The sequence below is a fragment of the Oryza brachyantha genome, chromosome 1, assembly GCF_000231095.2.
Source record: "Oryza brachyantha chromosome 1, ObraRS2, whole genome shotgun sequence".
NCBI lineage: Eukaryota > Viridiplantae > Streptophyta > Magnoliopsida > Poales > Poaceae > Oryza > Oryza brachyantha.
In genome coordinates, this window is record NC_023163.2 from 33,382,722 (window position 1) to 33,398,309 (window position 15,588).

Below are 15,588 nucleotides of genomic sequence, written 5' to 3' on the forward strand. Positions count from 1 at the left end.
AGGGATAGTAACATTGTCCTAATAATATTGCCATGGATACCTACTAACCATGCATACTGCTCTCTCCGTCCCTAAATGTTTTTAACGTTACTGATTTTTTTATATACGTTTGACTATGCGTCTTATTTAAAAAAATTACATATTTATTCATTATTTTTATATCATTTTATTTTATTGTTAAACAAGAGCTTTACATATTTTAAAAAAAATAAATAAAATGAATGATCAAACATACATAAAAAAATCAACGTCGTCAAGCGGAAAGAGTACATAGGTAGTATATAGCATTTGCACATGCAATTAGAGGGGCGATTAGCTTGATTGTTTACGTGTTAATGAAAATGGTTGTTATGAGTGACGAAGAGGTGGCATGGAGGCCGGCATGAATTACAACTCCCCGCTGCGATGGACGCCGACAACCAGGCAAAGTCATAGGATGTATGCAGTGCAGTCCACACCTACCTACTACCTACCAATGTGCCCGCCCGCCGGTCATCGAGTCAAACTTGACATCTGGTCAACTGCCCCAGTCTCTCCCACACATATGGGCCGGTAAGCCCATGCAGCATATGGGCTCGTTCGTATGCTGCCCAATTATGCAGTGTTGGCATGCATGGCAAAAAAAAAAAGGTTTAATTTTGAAAATAAGTTTTAGAATGATTTAGTGTTAAAGATAAAGCCGGCCTTTCATAATTTAGTCCCCGACCATGATGGTGCTATATGTCCATATGACGTACGTAGTGCAGGATAATGACATATATCAGTAAGAGCGAATATATATAAATACCCAGCGATCGATTAATCGGTGGAGTATATGAATATGATGAGCAGGCAGAGACATGCATGCGTCATCTTCCACCGATGTATATCGTGGATGGATGGCTAAGAAATATACTCCTCGTTAGCTAGCTAGATGCCGATGGATGGATGATGATGTATCGGAAAGGCACCCGGGCAGCCAGGATATATCGGAGCAGCTGGTAGGCGGCCGGGTAGCAGCAGCACCGCACGTAACGACTATAAAAAGTGCAGGTATAGGCGTGGCGAGCTACGTGCAGTTAAGATTGCTAGCTAATTTCCTCTATATAATCGATCGAGCAGCAGCTAGGGAATTGAGGCAGCTTAATTGATCGATGGTGGTGGCCAGCAGCAAGAAGAAGCAGGCGGCGAGCAGCAGCTGCAGAGACAGATCGTATTCTTCTTCTTCTTCCTCTTGTTCAGTAGCAGCAGTAGTGCAGTCGGCCGAGGCGGCAGGAGGGATGAGGAAAGGCCCGTGGACGGAGCAGGAGGACGTTCAGCTGGTCTGGTTCGTGCGGCTGCTGGGCGAACGGCGCTGGGATTTCTTGGCAAAGGTGTCAGGTTTGCGCGGCGGCGGGTGAGCATATGCGTGCGTGCATCGTTTCTCATCATGTGGATGGATGGATGGATGGATGCATGCATGCCCGCATATGCACCATATTACATGTAGTTATCCTGATGATTTACTTACTTACCTGCGATGCTCCGGCCCTCCCTCTCGATCTTGTGTGTGTTGTGCGTGCGTGGGTGGTGCAGGTCTGCAGCGCAGCGGCAAGAGCTGCCGTCTCCGGTGGGTGAACTACCTCCACCCTGGGCTGAAGCGAGGGCGGATGAGCCCCGACGAGGAGCGCCTCGTCATCCAGCTGCACGCCAAGCTCGGCAACCGCTGGTCGCGCATCGCCAAGAGCATGCCCGGCCGCACCGACAACGAGATCAAGAACTACTGGCGCACGCACTTGCGCAAGCTCAAGCTAATTCAGGCGCACAGCAAGCAGCAGCAGGACGCCACCACCACCACGCCCATGCCTTCCGACGACCACCACCACACCTCCTCGCCCGTGGCTTCCGACGACGACTCTTCCTCAGCTGCTTCGTCCTCCTCCAACTCCTACAGCCTGCAGCCGGCCAGCCAGGCCCAGGAGGACCAACTACTGCTTCATCTGCCTCTCTGGAACGACGACTTCGACTGTTGTTGGAGCAGCAACGTCGTCGCTACTCCGCCGCCGATGGCCGCCTCGCCGCTCTGGGACGACGACGCCCTCTGCTGCTCGGATTATTCGCTACCCCTCTCTCTCTGGGGATCATCGTCAGGCCACGACGACTACATCAAGATGCTCGATGCCTCCTAATCACCCAATCCATCGATATATACGCCAATGGATCATACCCATCCTATATTAGCTAGCTAGCTTGCAGCTTGATGCACTTTGCAAGTACCATGCATGTATCCACACACACACACACACACACATATATATATATATATATATTCATATATGCCTGCCAAGAGAGATGTAATATATATATAAATTAACTCGATCGATCGATCGTTAATACTAGCTAGGCAACTTGCATCTCAATCGTCTCTGATCAGTGATCACTTAATTTGTACGTACGTACGTAGAGGTTAATTGTATTTGTAGCCACTCGATCACTTTATTAGTTACTACTACTGCTTTTCCTTCAATTCCTATCTATGTAAGTAACAGCTAGCTAGCTGCTTATATACACATCCATGTGTCCATGTTTGTGATGCCTCTTGTAACATGCACGCACGAACGCATATACTTTTCTGATAAATTCATATATAGTACTACTTGTGATATACACTGACTGAACTGAATGTTGTCCCATGGCTCGCTCTCTCAGCCTCTTGTATACACAGATATGCATCCTACCTACTAATACACGTACGTAGCAAGTGGACTTAGCATATTATTCTTGGGAAACAGTTTTTAGTGTGCTTGCATGTCATTTAAATAGTCGTAAAAAAATATGAAAAAAATTAACGAGATAGATTAATATGAGTTATATCACTCCACAAACATGCAAGTTTAAATTCAACTTCTATAAGTTGTAGCAAAAAAACAGATAAAACTGAAACTACCTATACGTATATTCATAATTGTTTTCGTTATTTTTGCTACAACTTATAGAAGATGAATTTAAACTTGCATATTGGTGGAGTGATATAACTGATCATATTAAACTATCTTGTTAATTTTTTTATATTTTTTTATGACTATTTAGATGACATACAAGCAACGGGTGTATATACACCCGTGTGCTAAAAAACTACTTCCGATTATTCTTCGTTAAAGGAGATAGACCAAGCTTGGTAGCATTAATACGGAATATATATAGAATCAGCATCAATGCATTCATATCATGCTGAAAATTAAGACAGCAGGATGATTGAATTGATACCCGGAAGCCGCGTGAATCATATCTAAACAAGTGAAGTGTACTACAAGTAGACGAGCAATGGCATGTATGCATCGATCGATATCCTACTACTACCTGGAAACTGTGGAGCGATTGCAACTGATACATAGATCTATCCAGAGAAAGATCGCTACTGTTGCTTAATTAACCACAAGAGATGAGGGCAATATTAGTACATGTTCCTTTTTTTTTGCCCCCAAAATTCCATATCACTCAACGTACTGTAGTTTTGGTGAAGGTCAGCCAGTGGCCCCTGCAAGTTGGGGAGGGAAAAGGAGAGGCCCCAATTCAACTGCTGCTAGGTAGCTTAATTGTGATAAACCATATATATATGCACCTGGTTTTTATTCTCTCCATCTATCTCCTGCCTGCCTGCCTTTAAAAAGAAGATGATGACGATCGATCGGTCGATTGAACAAGATGAGCTAGAAGGTGCCAAAGAAGATTAAAGTTGGTTTATAGATATCGCCGTACGTACGTGATAAGGAGCACAGCAGCTTCAATTCGTACCTTTGTGCAACTTGCCTAATTTGTTTGCAATTCTCCCTCTCTCTCTCTCTCTCTCTCATTTACATAGCATTATCCTGCCATTTGTTTACTCCCAACTAGCTAGATAGTGCTTCATCACATTGTATTGTAGTACCTTACTAGCTTTTAGTGCTGCTGCTGTCTTGTCTTTTAGTGTGCTGATAGCATGCATCGATCAGCCTCATCTGATATGATGCTCATCACCTTCTGTGACCCCCACAATGTTTATAATTTCTTTCTTCTTGCCGACCTCCAATTCGATAGCTACGTACGGCTTATATATACTCTTCCGTTTCAAAATAAACTAATTTTTTATTTTTTATCTATAATTTTTGATTTTTTATCTTATTTAATTTTTTTTCGATTGATATTTTTGTTTTTATTAAATGATAAATCATAAATAGTATTTTACGTGTGAATTTTTTTAATTTTTTAATAAATTTTCAAATAAAACGGATGGTCAAACGTTGGACACGGAAATAAGATAACTGGTTTTTTTTACAGAGTGAGTATTAATTAGCTTGACATGGGATTGTGATAGGGGTATATATATATATATATATATATATATATATATATATATATATATATATATATATATATATATATATATATATGCGCACTGCACAAGAATCTTGCGGCCTTCCTGTTTCTTCTTTTTATCACAGCACACATAAAGCTGCTTTCTCTGGGGGAAAGATGGCTGCCTGCAAAGGTATTACTACTACACTACTAGTACTCTCCTGCCTCTCTTTATCCTCCTCCTTAGCTTAGGGTCAAATCTTCTATCATCGTGCATTCCAAAAGCAAGAAAATAAACACATGGATTCAGTGACACGCGCACTTAATTAGTCCTACAGAGAATGAATTTAAGGTTCCTCACTTATTCATTTTGTTAGTTTGGGGTGTATTTTAGATATAGACAGATATTAATACTTGTTATTGGCAAGCAAGTATAGACAGCTACTGTACTGTAACTCTAAAAGTAGTATGTACCATTCATGATGATAAACATGGTTTTCGCTGACGGTTCTATTAGTGCACAAAAAGCCAGTATCCCGCTCACCTGTTCCTTCAAAGTAGCAACTAGCAAGTGCACTTGCACTGGAACATGTAAGATGCATCCATGATAGGCAGCATTGACACGTCTTTCACTGCAAAGTCCACAATAACATACACTCCTCGTTATATACTACTGCCTCGTTTCGTAATATAAGATGCTTGACTTTTTTAGGACAACGTTTGATCATTTGTCTTATTCAAAAATTTAGTATAAATATAAAAAATGACAAGTTGTGTTTAAAATTCTTTTGATAATAAAGTAAATCACAAGCAAAATAAATGATATTTCCATAACTTTTGAATAAAACAAATAGTCAAACATTACGAGCAAAAAAGTCAAACATCTTATATCATGAAACGGAGGGAGTATATATCATTTTTCGGTTCGGCTTAGTTTATAAGCTAGAATTTAAATTATAATCTTAAATTTAGAGTATATTTTAAAATTATTTCATCATAGTATATTTTTTAGCATTGCTTTTTAGATCATCGAGAACACGTATATAAAACTTTTATTTATAAATTATTTTTAATTACAAATATTCTATTTGGATTTTTCCTAAATAAACCAAAAAATTATCCCAGTACTATACACGTTCCTTGATGCGTCAGTGGTCAGCCTACGGTTTGGACATGGCGGGCAAACAGAAAGTACAGTATATTCCATTCCCAAGCAGGCAAGCACAGTTAATTCAGGCTCGCCTTTTCTTATACAAAGAATTATCAAGCGAATAATGGCAGTACCTATTAACTAGATACTGGACTGAACGTAACTAACCGTCAATCTCATTGATTTTTCACAGTTAAGGAACAAGACTGAAGCTGCAGGTACATTAAAAGTAGATGAAAATCCTAATTTCGGTATGCCGACCACTTAAACATTACTCCTACTTTGTGGTGCCCTGCATCACTAATTAAGTGTGCAGAGAGCTGAGGCATCATGCATGATGGATTTTTTGGATAGCTAGCTTGCTTTTCCATCACTCAGTTATAACACAAGTATGGTATGGATTATGGAATTCAACTTTTTAGTGGCAGTAGGCAGACTTCTGATTCAACAAGCAAGCTAAGGCATGTGGCTAGAGACATGCACTTTAGCCACTAGCTGATGGCTGTTCTCTTCATTTGAAAATATTAAAACCGTTTATCACAATTAAAAAAAATAGATGGGTGTGAAAGGTTACATGGTGATAAAATATAAAAGACATAAATATAAAGTGATGGATGAAAAAAATAGTATTATAAATAGTGACAGAAAAATATATTATGATATGAAATTTAAATTATAAAAATAATTAAATTTTGGAACGGGGGGTGAACTAGGTCGCCACTGATCACGGAGGAGGGCCGGGGTAGGCAACGCAAGCAAGCGCATGATTGTTTTTGTATCAATCACGTCACTGACGAACGCATATCCATCCAACTTGCAGAGAAGATCACGTCGACGCTAGCTATCTATCTCAAGGCAGGCGAGGCGCAATAGTACTAGTAGAAAACCAAGTGCCCTGCAGATTGATTAATTAGTGTAAACAAGGCCATGTATGCATCGCCATGGATGACGATCCGTCCCACGTTTAATCATCCGTTTTATTTTTAAAAAGTTATAAAACTAATCACACATAAAATACTATTTAAATTTGATTATCTAATAACAATAAAAATACTAATTATAATTTTTAAAGTTTGACAAACGGCGAAACATTAAACATAAATAGTATAAAAAATACATTCTTAATCTGGAGTCGGTGCTACCTACTAGACAGTAAAAATGAATGAGCTTATCCACGTTTTCAATCACTGCCCGGCCGCACAATTTCCTCAGGATACCCACCCGTTGACAGTGTGTGTGTATATCACTACATCGATCGTAACTATAGTTAGCTAGATCTGTCCCAGTGGCAGACAACATGCCGCGTGACCTTATCATCAAATATCTCATCACTATATATAATTTCTTCCTCCTCGGCTCTCCTTTCATTTTTAATTCATTTTATATCTACTCCCACAGTTTTAAAATATAAATACTCTTAGAATTTAAATCTTATACTAAAATATAAAATATAAGTAGTTATGACCATATTGACAACATTATGTACTTCTCTCATCGATCACTTAACATTTCAAATTTTCTTTTTTATCTATCAATATATATATATACATATCTACAACGATTTATGGAGCAAACAAAATATTCATATCTACAACGATTTATGGAGCAAACATCAAATTAGTGTCCGCAATGATTTATGGAGCTAATAAAATAGAGCAATTTCGAGATAGCGTTGATCTATTCATATTAGATAGGCATAGGAGAATTAGGCCGCGTTCGGCTATGTGACTAAGTTATCTAACACCATCGTTTTCCACGCGCACGCTTCCTGAACGGCTATATGGTGTATTTTTGCAAAAAAAAATTTATAGGAAAGTTGTTTAAAAAATCATATTAATCTATTTTATATTTTTTAATAATTAATAATTAATTAATTATGTACTAATCTATTAGTATGTTTTCCGCGCCAGAGATTACCGAACGCGGCCTTAAAGCGTAGTGAAAATATAGGTACCATTGATTCTGCCAATAGTTGTTTGATAATGAAAATGACAAATACACTGCAACCATGATAATTCATCTTGCCAAATGCCAAACACAGAGGTTGTTTGCATATATTCACCGAGGAGAACCATGCAGCAAAAGGTCCAATGGATGATATGTGCGTGTGTAGCAGTAAATGAAGCACTGGCCGTATAAATCGATCGAACCGAAATAAAAACAAAAAGAAACACACTCAGTGCCTCAATATATCTCCAGCATTCATATGAACTCATCAAGAATCAACATCAACTTGTTGCACGCCAGAGGTTAGAAGTACTTAAGCAGCAACAGTGCTAGGAGCCCGTGAACAACCAATACATGGCTGGTGCTTCCACTGAGTCGTCCCCAGTGAACCTCACTTTCGCTGATGTCGCTATGGAAGAATGGACGAAGCGCGACGCTGACATGAGTGTGTGCAGAGGCAACAGACGAACAAATTAAGGGCCACGGGGGTGCAATGGACTCACTACACCATGTCCTAAAAGTAGTGACAACCTATCTGTTAGCAAATGCCACATACAGTGTCACATGATCTGTCGCAAAAGGCCTTTCTCCACAGGAGGTGTGTGTCGTTGAAAAACATGTGGGCAAAGTGCTCTGGCGACAGACACAACCTTTGGTGACAGATGGCCTGATGACAATTTTTGAGTTTTCACGACAGGCAAATATTTGGCCATAGATTGCCATTTTCCTCCATACCCACACACAGTATGTTCTGAAATTAAAATATCATTTGAACACAACCTCAAGAGATTACAATCAGTTTCAATATCTCAGGACTTTAGATTAACCATAATTGAATACATTACTCGAGTGGAAATATTTTGGCCATACATGCAAGGTGGCCAAAAAATACCATTTGTTTAAATATCTCTGGTCCAAAAGATCACAACATAGCTCATACATGCAAGGTGGCCAAAAAATATTGTTAATCCTATATGTTCATGAGGATCAAGCAATTTTCACGACAAAAGGTAAACATGTTAATGTTTCTGAAACTACAGTACCCTAATCTAGATTATATATTCATGGAGCTAGCTGTGAAGAAGCGTCACTTGTATTTGTGACCACTCAACCAAAACAGTTCTTTCTCAGTTCAGACTACTTCTGTTGAGCACATCCTGTAAAATCATAAGACAGAAATAAGGTATTATCATATCATAACCACCAAATTTACAGTGTTAAAGCAATGTACATAAGAGCCAGCAATTACACTCTTGTTATATACCTAAAAGAATTTTTTATATTCAAACATTGAGTACTTCATCTTCAATTAATGTTAACATCTAAAATGTAAATTGAGCTGATGCAGATTGATCAACAGCAGCAACGCTAGTTTTGCTTACAAAGTTTTTACAAGTTACTACTGCAGTAGGATAGCTCAAATATATAATCCAGTTGTTAGATGCTACAAAGAAGCCAGTACTAAAAGAAAGCTCATCTCCTCTGTAGACAAAATTATTGAAACCATGTCTGGTATCATGTTGATATGTAATAAACTCAGCTCATGCAACAATAAAAAAAAAACTAAAAACTTAAGTGTTGCTCCTTTCAAAGGTTGTAAGTATAAGAATTTGGAATTAAATACCTGCACTTTTGGACATAGAAGACCTCTTGGTAACATTCAACTGCCAAAATTTAAATAAAAACAATACATAGTTAAGATTTGAAGGCAACACATTAGAACTAAAATAGAAACAATTAGTTACAGATTATTACTCTATTGTTTGGCCATGCAATGGATGTGTACTGAGCATCAGCCATAGTTTCCATGCCATCAAACGGACGAGGAAGCAAGGCATCTCTTTTTAGCACAACATTCACAACAACTTCATAGAATTCAACACCAAGAGGTTGACCTCCCACTAAGGATCTTGGATCAATTGAGGCAATTGTTGCTTTAGCCACAGGTATATCAGCTCTCAGGACAGCATATAAGATTACATCCCTACCGACCTAAAGAATGCAATGTATTTCAGTACAAAGACCAATTTAAAAACAATATTATTAAAGTGCTGAAGTAAAAGATGAGTTTAGAAGGTTCACGAAACTTACAAGATTGTCTTCCTGGACAATGGATGCCTCTTGACCTCTTATGCCTGCAGAGCTCCTCGAGGGCACCCTTGGTGCAACAACTTTTTTGCGGATAATATTTTCATCATGTGCGACATTTTCCAAATGTCCATTCAATGGGTAGATTGCACTATTCAACTCTTCATGTCCTTCCTGGATCCTTGGGCTCTACAAACAAAGCAACAAAATGATATAAGTTATTATTAACAAGAGTGAATGCCTAGGCATACGACTCATCTGTTAAATTATCTCTAAATGCAATTTACCTCAACACGTCGAGAATTAGATTCGTGCTGGGAGCTTGTCTCCATATTTCGCACACTTTCAGACATAACCATCTGCTCCATTAGATTAAAACGATGTTGCATGTCATCCATTCGTTGTGTGAGATCTTTAACTTCTTGTTTAGTTTGCCGGTGAGCTTCCATTTCTAGCTGAAGTTTGGTGGGCATTCTGCTCCGTGTCCCAGGTGTACCCACATCTTGAGGAGTTGGTCCCTTTCCTAACAAACGAACATGACCTCTTGGCTCCTTTTCTCCGCAAACAAGTGAATACAAATCACCCTCTTGGATTGTTTTCTCTATCAACTCAGGGAAGTTTTCGACAGTCTCTTTGAGTTTCTCCTACAATGTTAGAAAATATATTAGCAAGCAATATTTACATGCAAGATCTATTTTAGAAAATGAAACATACAACTGTTTCCATAGCTTGTGGAATAATTTCTCCATTTTTGCGTGTGTGGGTCTCAATATATACTTCATCTCTTCTAACAGGACGCCCATGTTTCACACCCTACATTGTAGAGATGTTACACTATAAATTAAAAGGCAGCATGCATATATCTTACTAAACATGATATACTTGTGTTACCATTTCATACGCAACACGAGCATGGCTCTTGCCACCAGCTGTATGTACAACATGTAACATTCCCCGATTTGCCTTGCCTCTTATTGAGCGGGCCTATAATATTATTGTGAACATAATTATTTTTCACGTACAAGTAAACAATAAATAGCTAATATAACATTAAGTAAAACAAAGGAACATAAATATATGACTTACCACAGCTTCTGGAGATCTCCAGTGATTAATAAGCCACTGCCAATCATTCTCATTAACTCGTAAGTCACGTTTGGCAATAAGTTCTTCATCTGTCAAATTTTCATCATAATATGTCCTCTTCAAGTTAGCCTTAAAATCCTTCCATTGCATATGTGCTGTTTCCAGAACAAAATGTATACCAGCTTGATCGATCTCATAATGTGACTGTTTTGAATTAGAAATTCTTAGTCAGAACTATAGGCAAAATGAAACATGAAAATAGCAATTGATATACCTGTACTTCATCCCACACTAGAAGCTTTTTTTTTTTATGTCAACCTCCCTCCAGTCAGCGCATGCAACTGATATTTTCTTCCTCACATATATTCCAATAGTAGTAGAAAATTCTTTAGAATCAAGCCCTACAGGCTGACCAAATTCATTGAGTGTAATTCTAATTTTGGGTTGACCCTTTCTTGACATTATGTTAAGCTTTTGAGTGATTCCCCTTCCATCCTTTTTCTGTTTAACTTGTTCAATTTGCTGGATTTGTTCTACACATACAAGGAAATACTATCAAAATTTATGCTAATCTGCGAATGTGGCATAATACAAGGAATCATATGCCTGCATACCAGTGGTCACTTGTTTCTATACCTTCAGTTGCATTCATAATACAAATGAATAATAAAAGGATCTGAATTAATTAATCGAAGCCATACAAATCTCAGTGGTTTTTATACCTTCATTTTCATTCATGACATCTTCTGGTTGGCACTCAACATCAGCACCTAAATCTTGAGCTACAATTTCCTCTGTATTATTCTTTGACCTGGACCGCAAATTGTGATTTTTGACTGGCACTATGTTTCTTGCTTCAGTAACCTACAAGTTTGTGCATGTGTCAGATAAATGGTATATGTTATGCAGCAAAGAATACATGTAGAAGTTCAGCACACACAAAACCTTAGCAATTTTATTGGGTCGTTGTTGGACATGAATATTGCTGCCCATGGGCGGGAGCTTTAGAGATTCCAGCTTTTCATTGTTTTGGGCTATGAAACCATTCCGAAGTATTTCATATGCAGTAAGGGGTGTGCTTTCCTTACTCTTGTCTCCTGCCCGTCCATTGATCCCCATTTTTTTACTTCTTTCTCTTGCGTTTTCTATTGTTTTTCCTACAACATGAAAACATTAATTAGCATAAAGCAACATAATATAAAGAAAAAGGAACAACACTAATAGTAATTAATGCCACAATAAATGAGCAGCAACAATAAAATACGCACAAAAATCTTACTTAATTTTGTTTGCTTCAACAATTATTCCATCTATATCTTTCCTACCACAACCAATTCCTCCAACAGATACACTCATAGTTGGACTGGGATGCACATTAGGCAAAATTATAGGTACTTCAGTTTCAAGCTCAAAATCTTCATGTTCAGCTTCAACCATGTCATACACATCACGTGGTTTAGATTGCCTAACAGCAAACCACTCAGGATCGACAGGATCCTGAACATAGTAAACCTGAATAGCTTGAGATGCTAAAATGAAAGGCTCGTCAGATAGGTTATCACCGGTATTGAATAAATGCTTGAAATTCACCATTGTTACCCCAAATTGATCGGTCTTTACCCACTTGTCTTGTATGCGATTATCAACCCAATCACACTTGAAGAGCGTTATATGGCCTCTATTGGTATAATTTAACTCAATAATTTCTTTAATGATACCATAATATATCTTTTTTCCAACTATGTGGCTGTTATTATCGCCTCTTTGAAAACATGTCGTCTCTGCAATTAGAGACACTCCACTACTCTGAACTGGTCTTCCCTCATCATAGGATTGTGTATGAAAATTAAATCCATTTATGGTATAACTATTATATTTAGTGGCAACCATCGTTGTTGGCTCTTTCGCTAAAAGTTTTATCTCTTCTGGTTCATCCTCACCCATTTCAGCGACCTGTGATTGTGATTCAGACAATACTTGTTAAGCTAGGGATACTCTATACAAAATATCACACAAATTAGATGGGTTATTTGTCTACTTACATGCAATCTAAACCACTCATGAAAGGTTTCATGGTGCACACGATTAATTTCACGTTTGTTTTGAAGTCCAGTTGAGGAAAGATACTCAATGTGATGGCTGCAGTTGAGGAAATATAGTTAATGCACTTGCTGCATGTGTTGAATTAAACAATAGTGAAGTAAAATTTCTTTTCTGATAAAATAAAATAACTATCTTACTGCAAATAAGGGTCAATATTGTCATAGTTGAATAAGATGTATCTATGCGCTTGCAACCAAGATTTGTAGTCTAAAGCCACACAACATTTGCCTGCTAATCCTCGCCCATTTTTGTGGAAGAAAGGAGTACTACCAACTTCCATTGGTAGACCTTCGTCATTCCTAACTCGTCGGGTAAAACGGGTCTCACCATGTAAATAGCGAGAGCAGAATGTAAGACTCTCATCAAACAAATAGCTCTCTGCAATTGATCCTTCAGGATGACTTCTAGTGCGAACATACCCCTTACATCTCATCAAAAACCTATACATATATGAACTGAAAGTGAGTTCATTTACAATAATGCATGGCTATAGTTAATTAATTCTTCCTGTTAGAAGATTACCTCTCTACAGGGTACATGTTGCGAAAATGTACAGGACCAGCCATTCTTGCTTGAGCAGGAAGATGAACCATAAAGTGTATCATAATATCAAAAAATGATGGTGGGAATATTGTCTCAAGAATGCACAGGGTCTCTGCTATTTCAGCCTCTAGTTTTTTCATATCACTTACATGGATAACAGGTGAATATATTTGCTTAAAAAAGTTACTGACACGAATTAGTGCTGCACTAACATTTCCTGGCAATATCCTTCTAATAGCAAGTGGAAGTAAGTGCTGAAGAAGAACATGATTGTCATGACTCTTAAGCCCAATTACCTTTCTCTCATTGACATGCACATTCCGCCTTATATCAGAGGCATAGCCATCAGGGAACTTAACTGCTTTTAATACCATGCAAAATAATTTCTTCTGTTCTGAACTCATTGAGTATGGTGCTGGAGGTAAATAAAATTTATCATCTATTTCAATAGGATGAAGGTCACTTCTGATGCCTAGAGCTTGAAGGTCTAACCGAGAATTCAAGTTATCTTTCGATTTCTTGTCGGTACCCAACAATGTATTAACTATGTTATCACAAACATTTTTCTCAATGTGCATCACATCAAGATTGTGACGGAAAAGTAATTCCTTCCAATATGGAAGTTTGAACCAAACAGATCTCCTTTTCCAAATATTAATCGGTTCCCCCACCACGCGCTTCCGCTTTCTTGTTAGCTTCTTTCTAGAGGGATCCTTCCCAAAAATTGTTTGCATCCCTTCTGTTTGCACTAATATTTCCTCACCAGAAAGCGGAACAGGTGCTGATCGATGCTCCGTAACACCATCAAATGAATCAGCATCAAACCTAAATTGGTGGTTTTCATTTAGGAACCTACGGTGACCCATATAGCAACTCTTGCCACCATTTTTCAATCGAAGAGAAGATGTAAATGTGTGGCACTCTATGCATGCTCCCTCACTAGAGGTAGTACATCCAGCCACATATCCAAGACCTGGATAATCTGAGATGGTCCATAATATAGCAGCATGCAACTGGAAGTATTCACCCTTGGAAGCATCAAAGGTTCTAACACCATGGACAAACATATCTAACATATCATAAAATAGCGGCTCCATAAAGACATCCATATCACTGCCAGGAGTATATCGACCAGGAATTAACAAAGAGATAATGAAGTTTGGTTGCTTCATACAGACCCACGGTGGAAAGTTATACAGAATTATAATAACTGGCCAAATGCTATAAGAAACATTCATAGATCTGAATGGATTAAACCCATCTGTAGCTAATGCGACTCTAAGATTGCGAGGATCAGAGGCAAAATCTGGATAAAAATGGTCAAAATGCTTCCAATGAGGAGAATCTGCTGGATGCCTAAGTAACCCATCTTTTGTTCGCCCTTCATCGTGCCATCTTGTTAGAGCTGCTGTTTTAGAGCAGACAAACAATCTCTGAAACCTTCTCTTGATTGGAAAATAGCGAAGAACTTTATTAGGAACTTTATGTACACGTTTTCCATCTAAAGACTTCTTTTCTGACTTCCATCGTGAAGTTTTACATTTTGGGCAGAAATTAGCATTAGCATTATCCTTCCAATAAAGGATGCAATCATTCTCACATGCATGAATACTGACATATCCAAGCCCTAGGTATTTAACTGTTTTCTTAGATTCATTGTAGTTTTTTGGTAGTGTAGACCCTTCAGGGAATGCTTCATTTAGTAGATTTAGTAATAGGTCAAAACTCTTATCAGACCAACCCCCAAGTAATTTAATGTGCAATAGTTTAACTATGAAACGGAGCTTTGAGAATTTATTACACCCTGGATATAAGTCTTGGCCATAATCATTTGACAACTTTCCAACAGTGTCCAAATCTTCATCTGTACTGTCTGAATGGCCATCATCCTCAAATTCTGCACGGTCATCTAACCCACATGCCAAGTCTTGAAGCAAATCAGAGATGTCATCATCTTCAGTTGACTCCACATCGCTAGCTTCATCATGACTAGCACAATTCACAAAGGAGCTATCTTCCCCAAGGAATTTGTACCCTTCTAGAAATCCCTGGCATATCAAGTGCTCCCGAACTTCGCTTTCATCTCTCCAATATGAACTAGCACATTTTCTACATGGGCATCGTATCTTGTTGCCTACTGATAAATTGTTAAATGCATGATGTAGGAATTTGTTCAGCCCTTCTGCATAGTCTTTACTGTGCCTACGTGCAATACATCCATAAGTGCTAGGTTAGATAAGAATGGGTATAGGCTATAGAGATCTAAATTTGTTGATTTTTTTGTACCTAGGCTTATCCATCCAGTGATTATCCATAGTGCACCTCTGCTATTTTTCACTGATAGGTTAGTCAAACCCAAAATATATGCTATACGTGTT

General features: G+C 38.3%; 1 protein-coding gene across 1 annotated transcript; it reads left to right on the forward strand.

The window, feature by feature from the left end:
- Positions 1-824: 824 nt before the first annotated feature.
- On the forward strand, positions 825-2,596 carry LOC102708013 (myb-related protein MYBAS2-like). The gene has a single exon (XM_006645343.3). It carries the CDS (start codon positions 1,419-1,421, stop codon positions 2,145-2,147), a length of 729 nt encoding a protein of 242 aa, XP_006645406.1. The 5' UTR covers positions 825-1,418; the 3' UTR covers positions 2,148-2,596.
- The last annotated feature ends 12,992 nt before the right edge of the window (positions 2,597-15,588 follow it).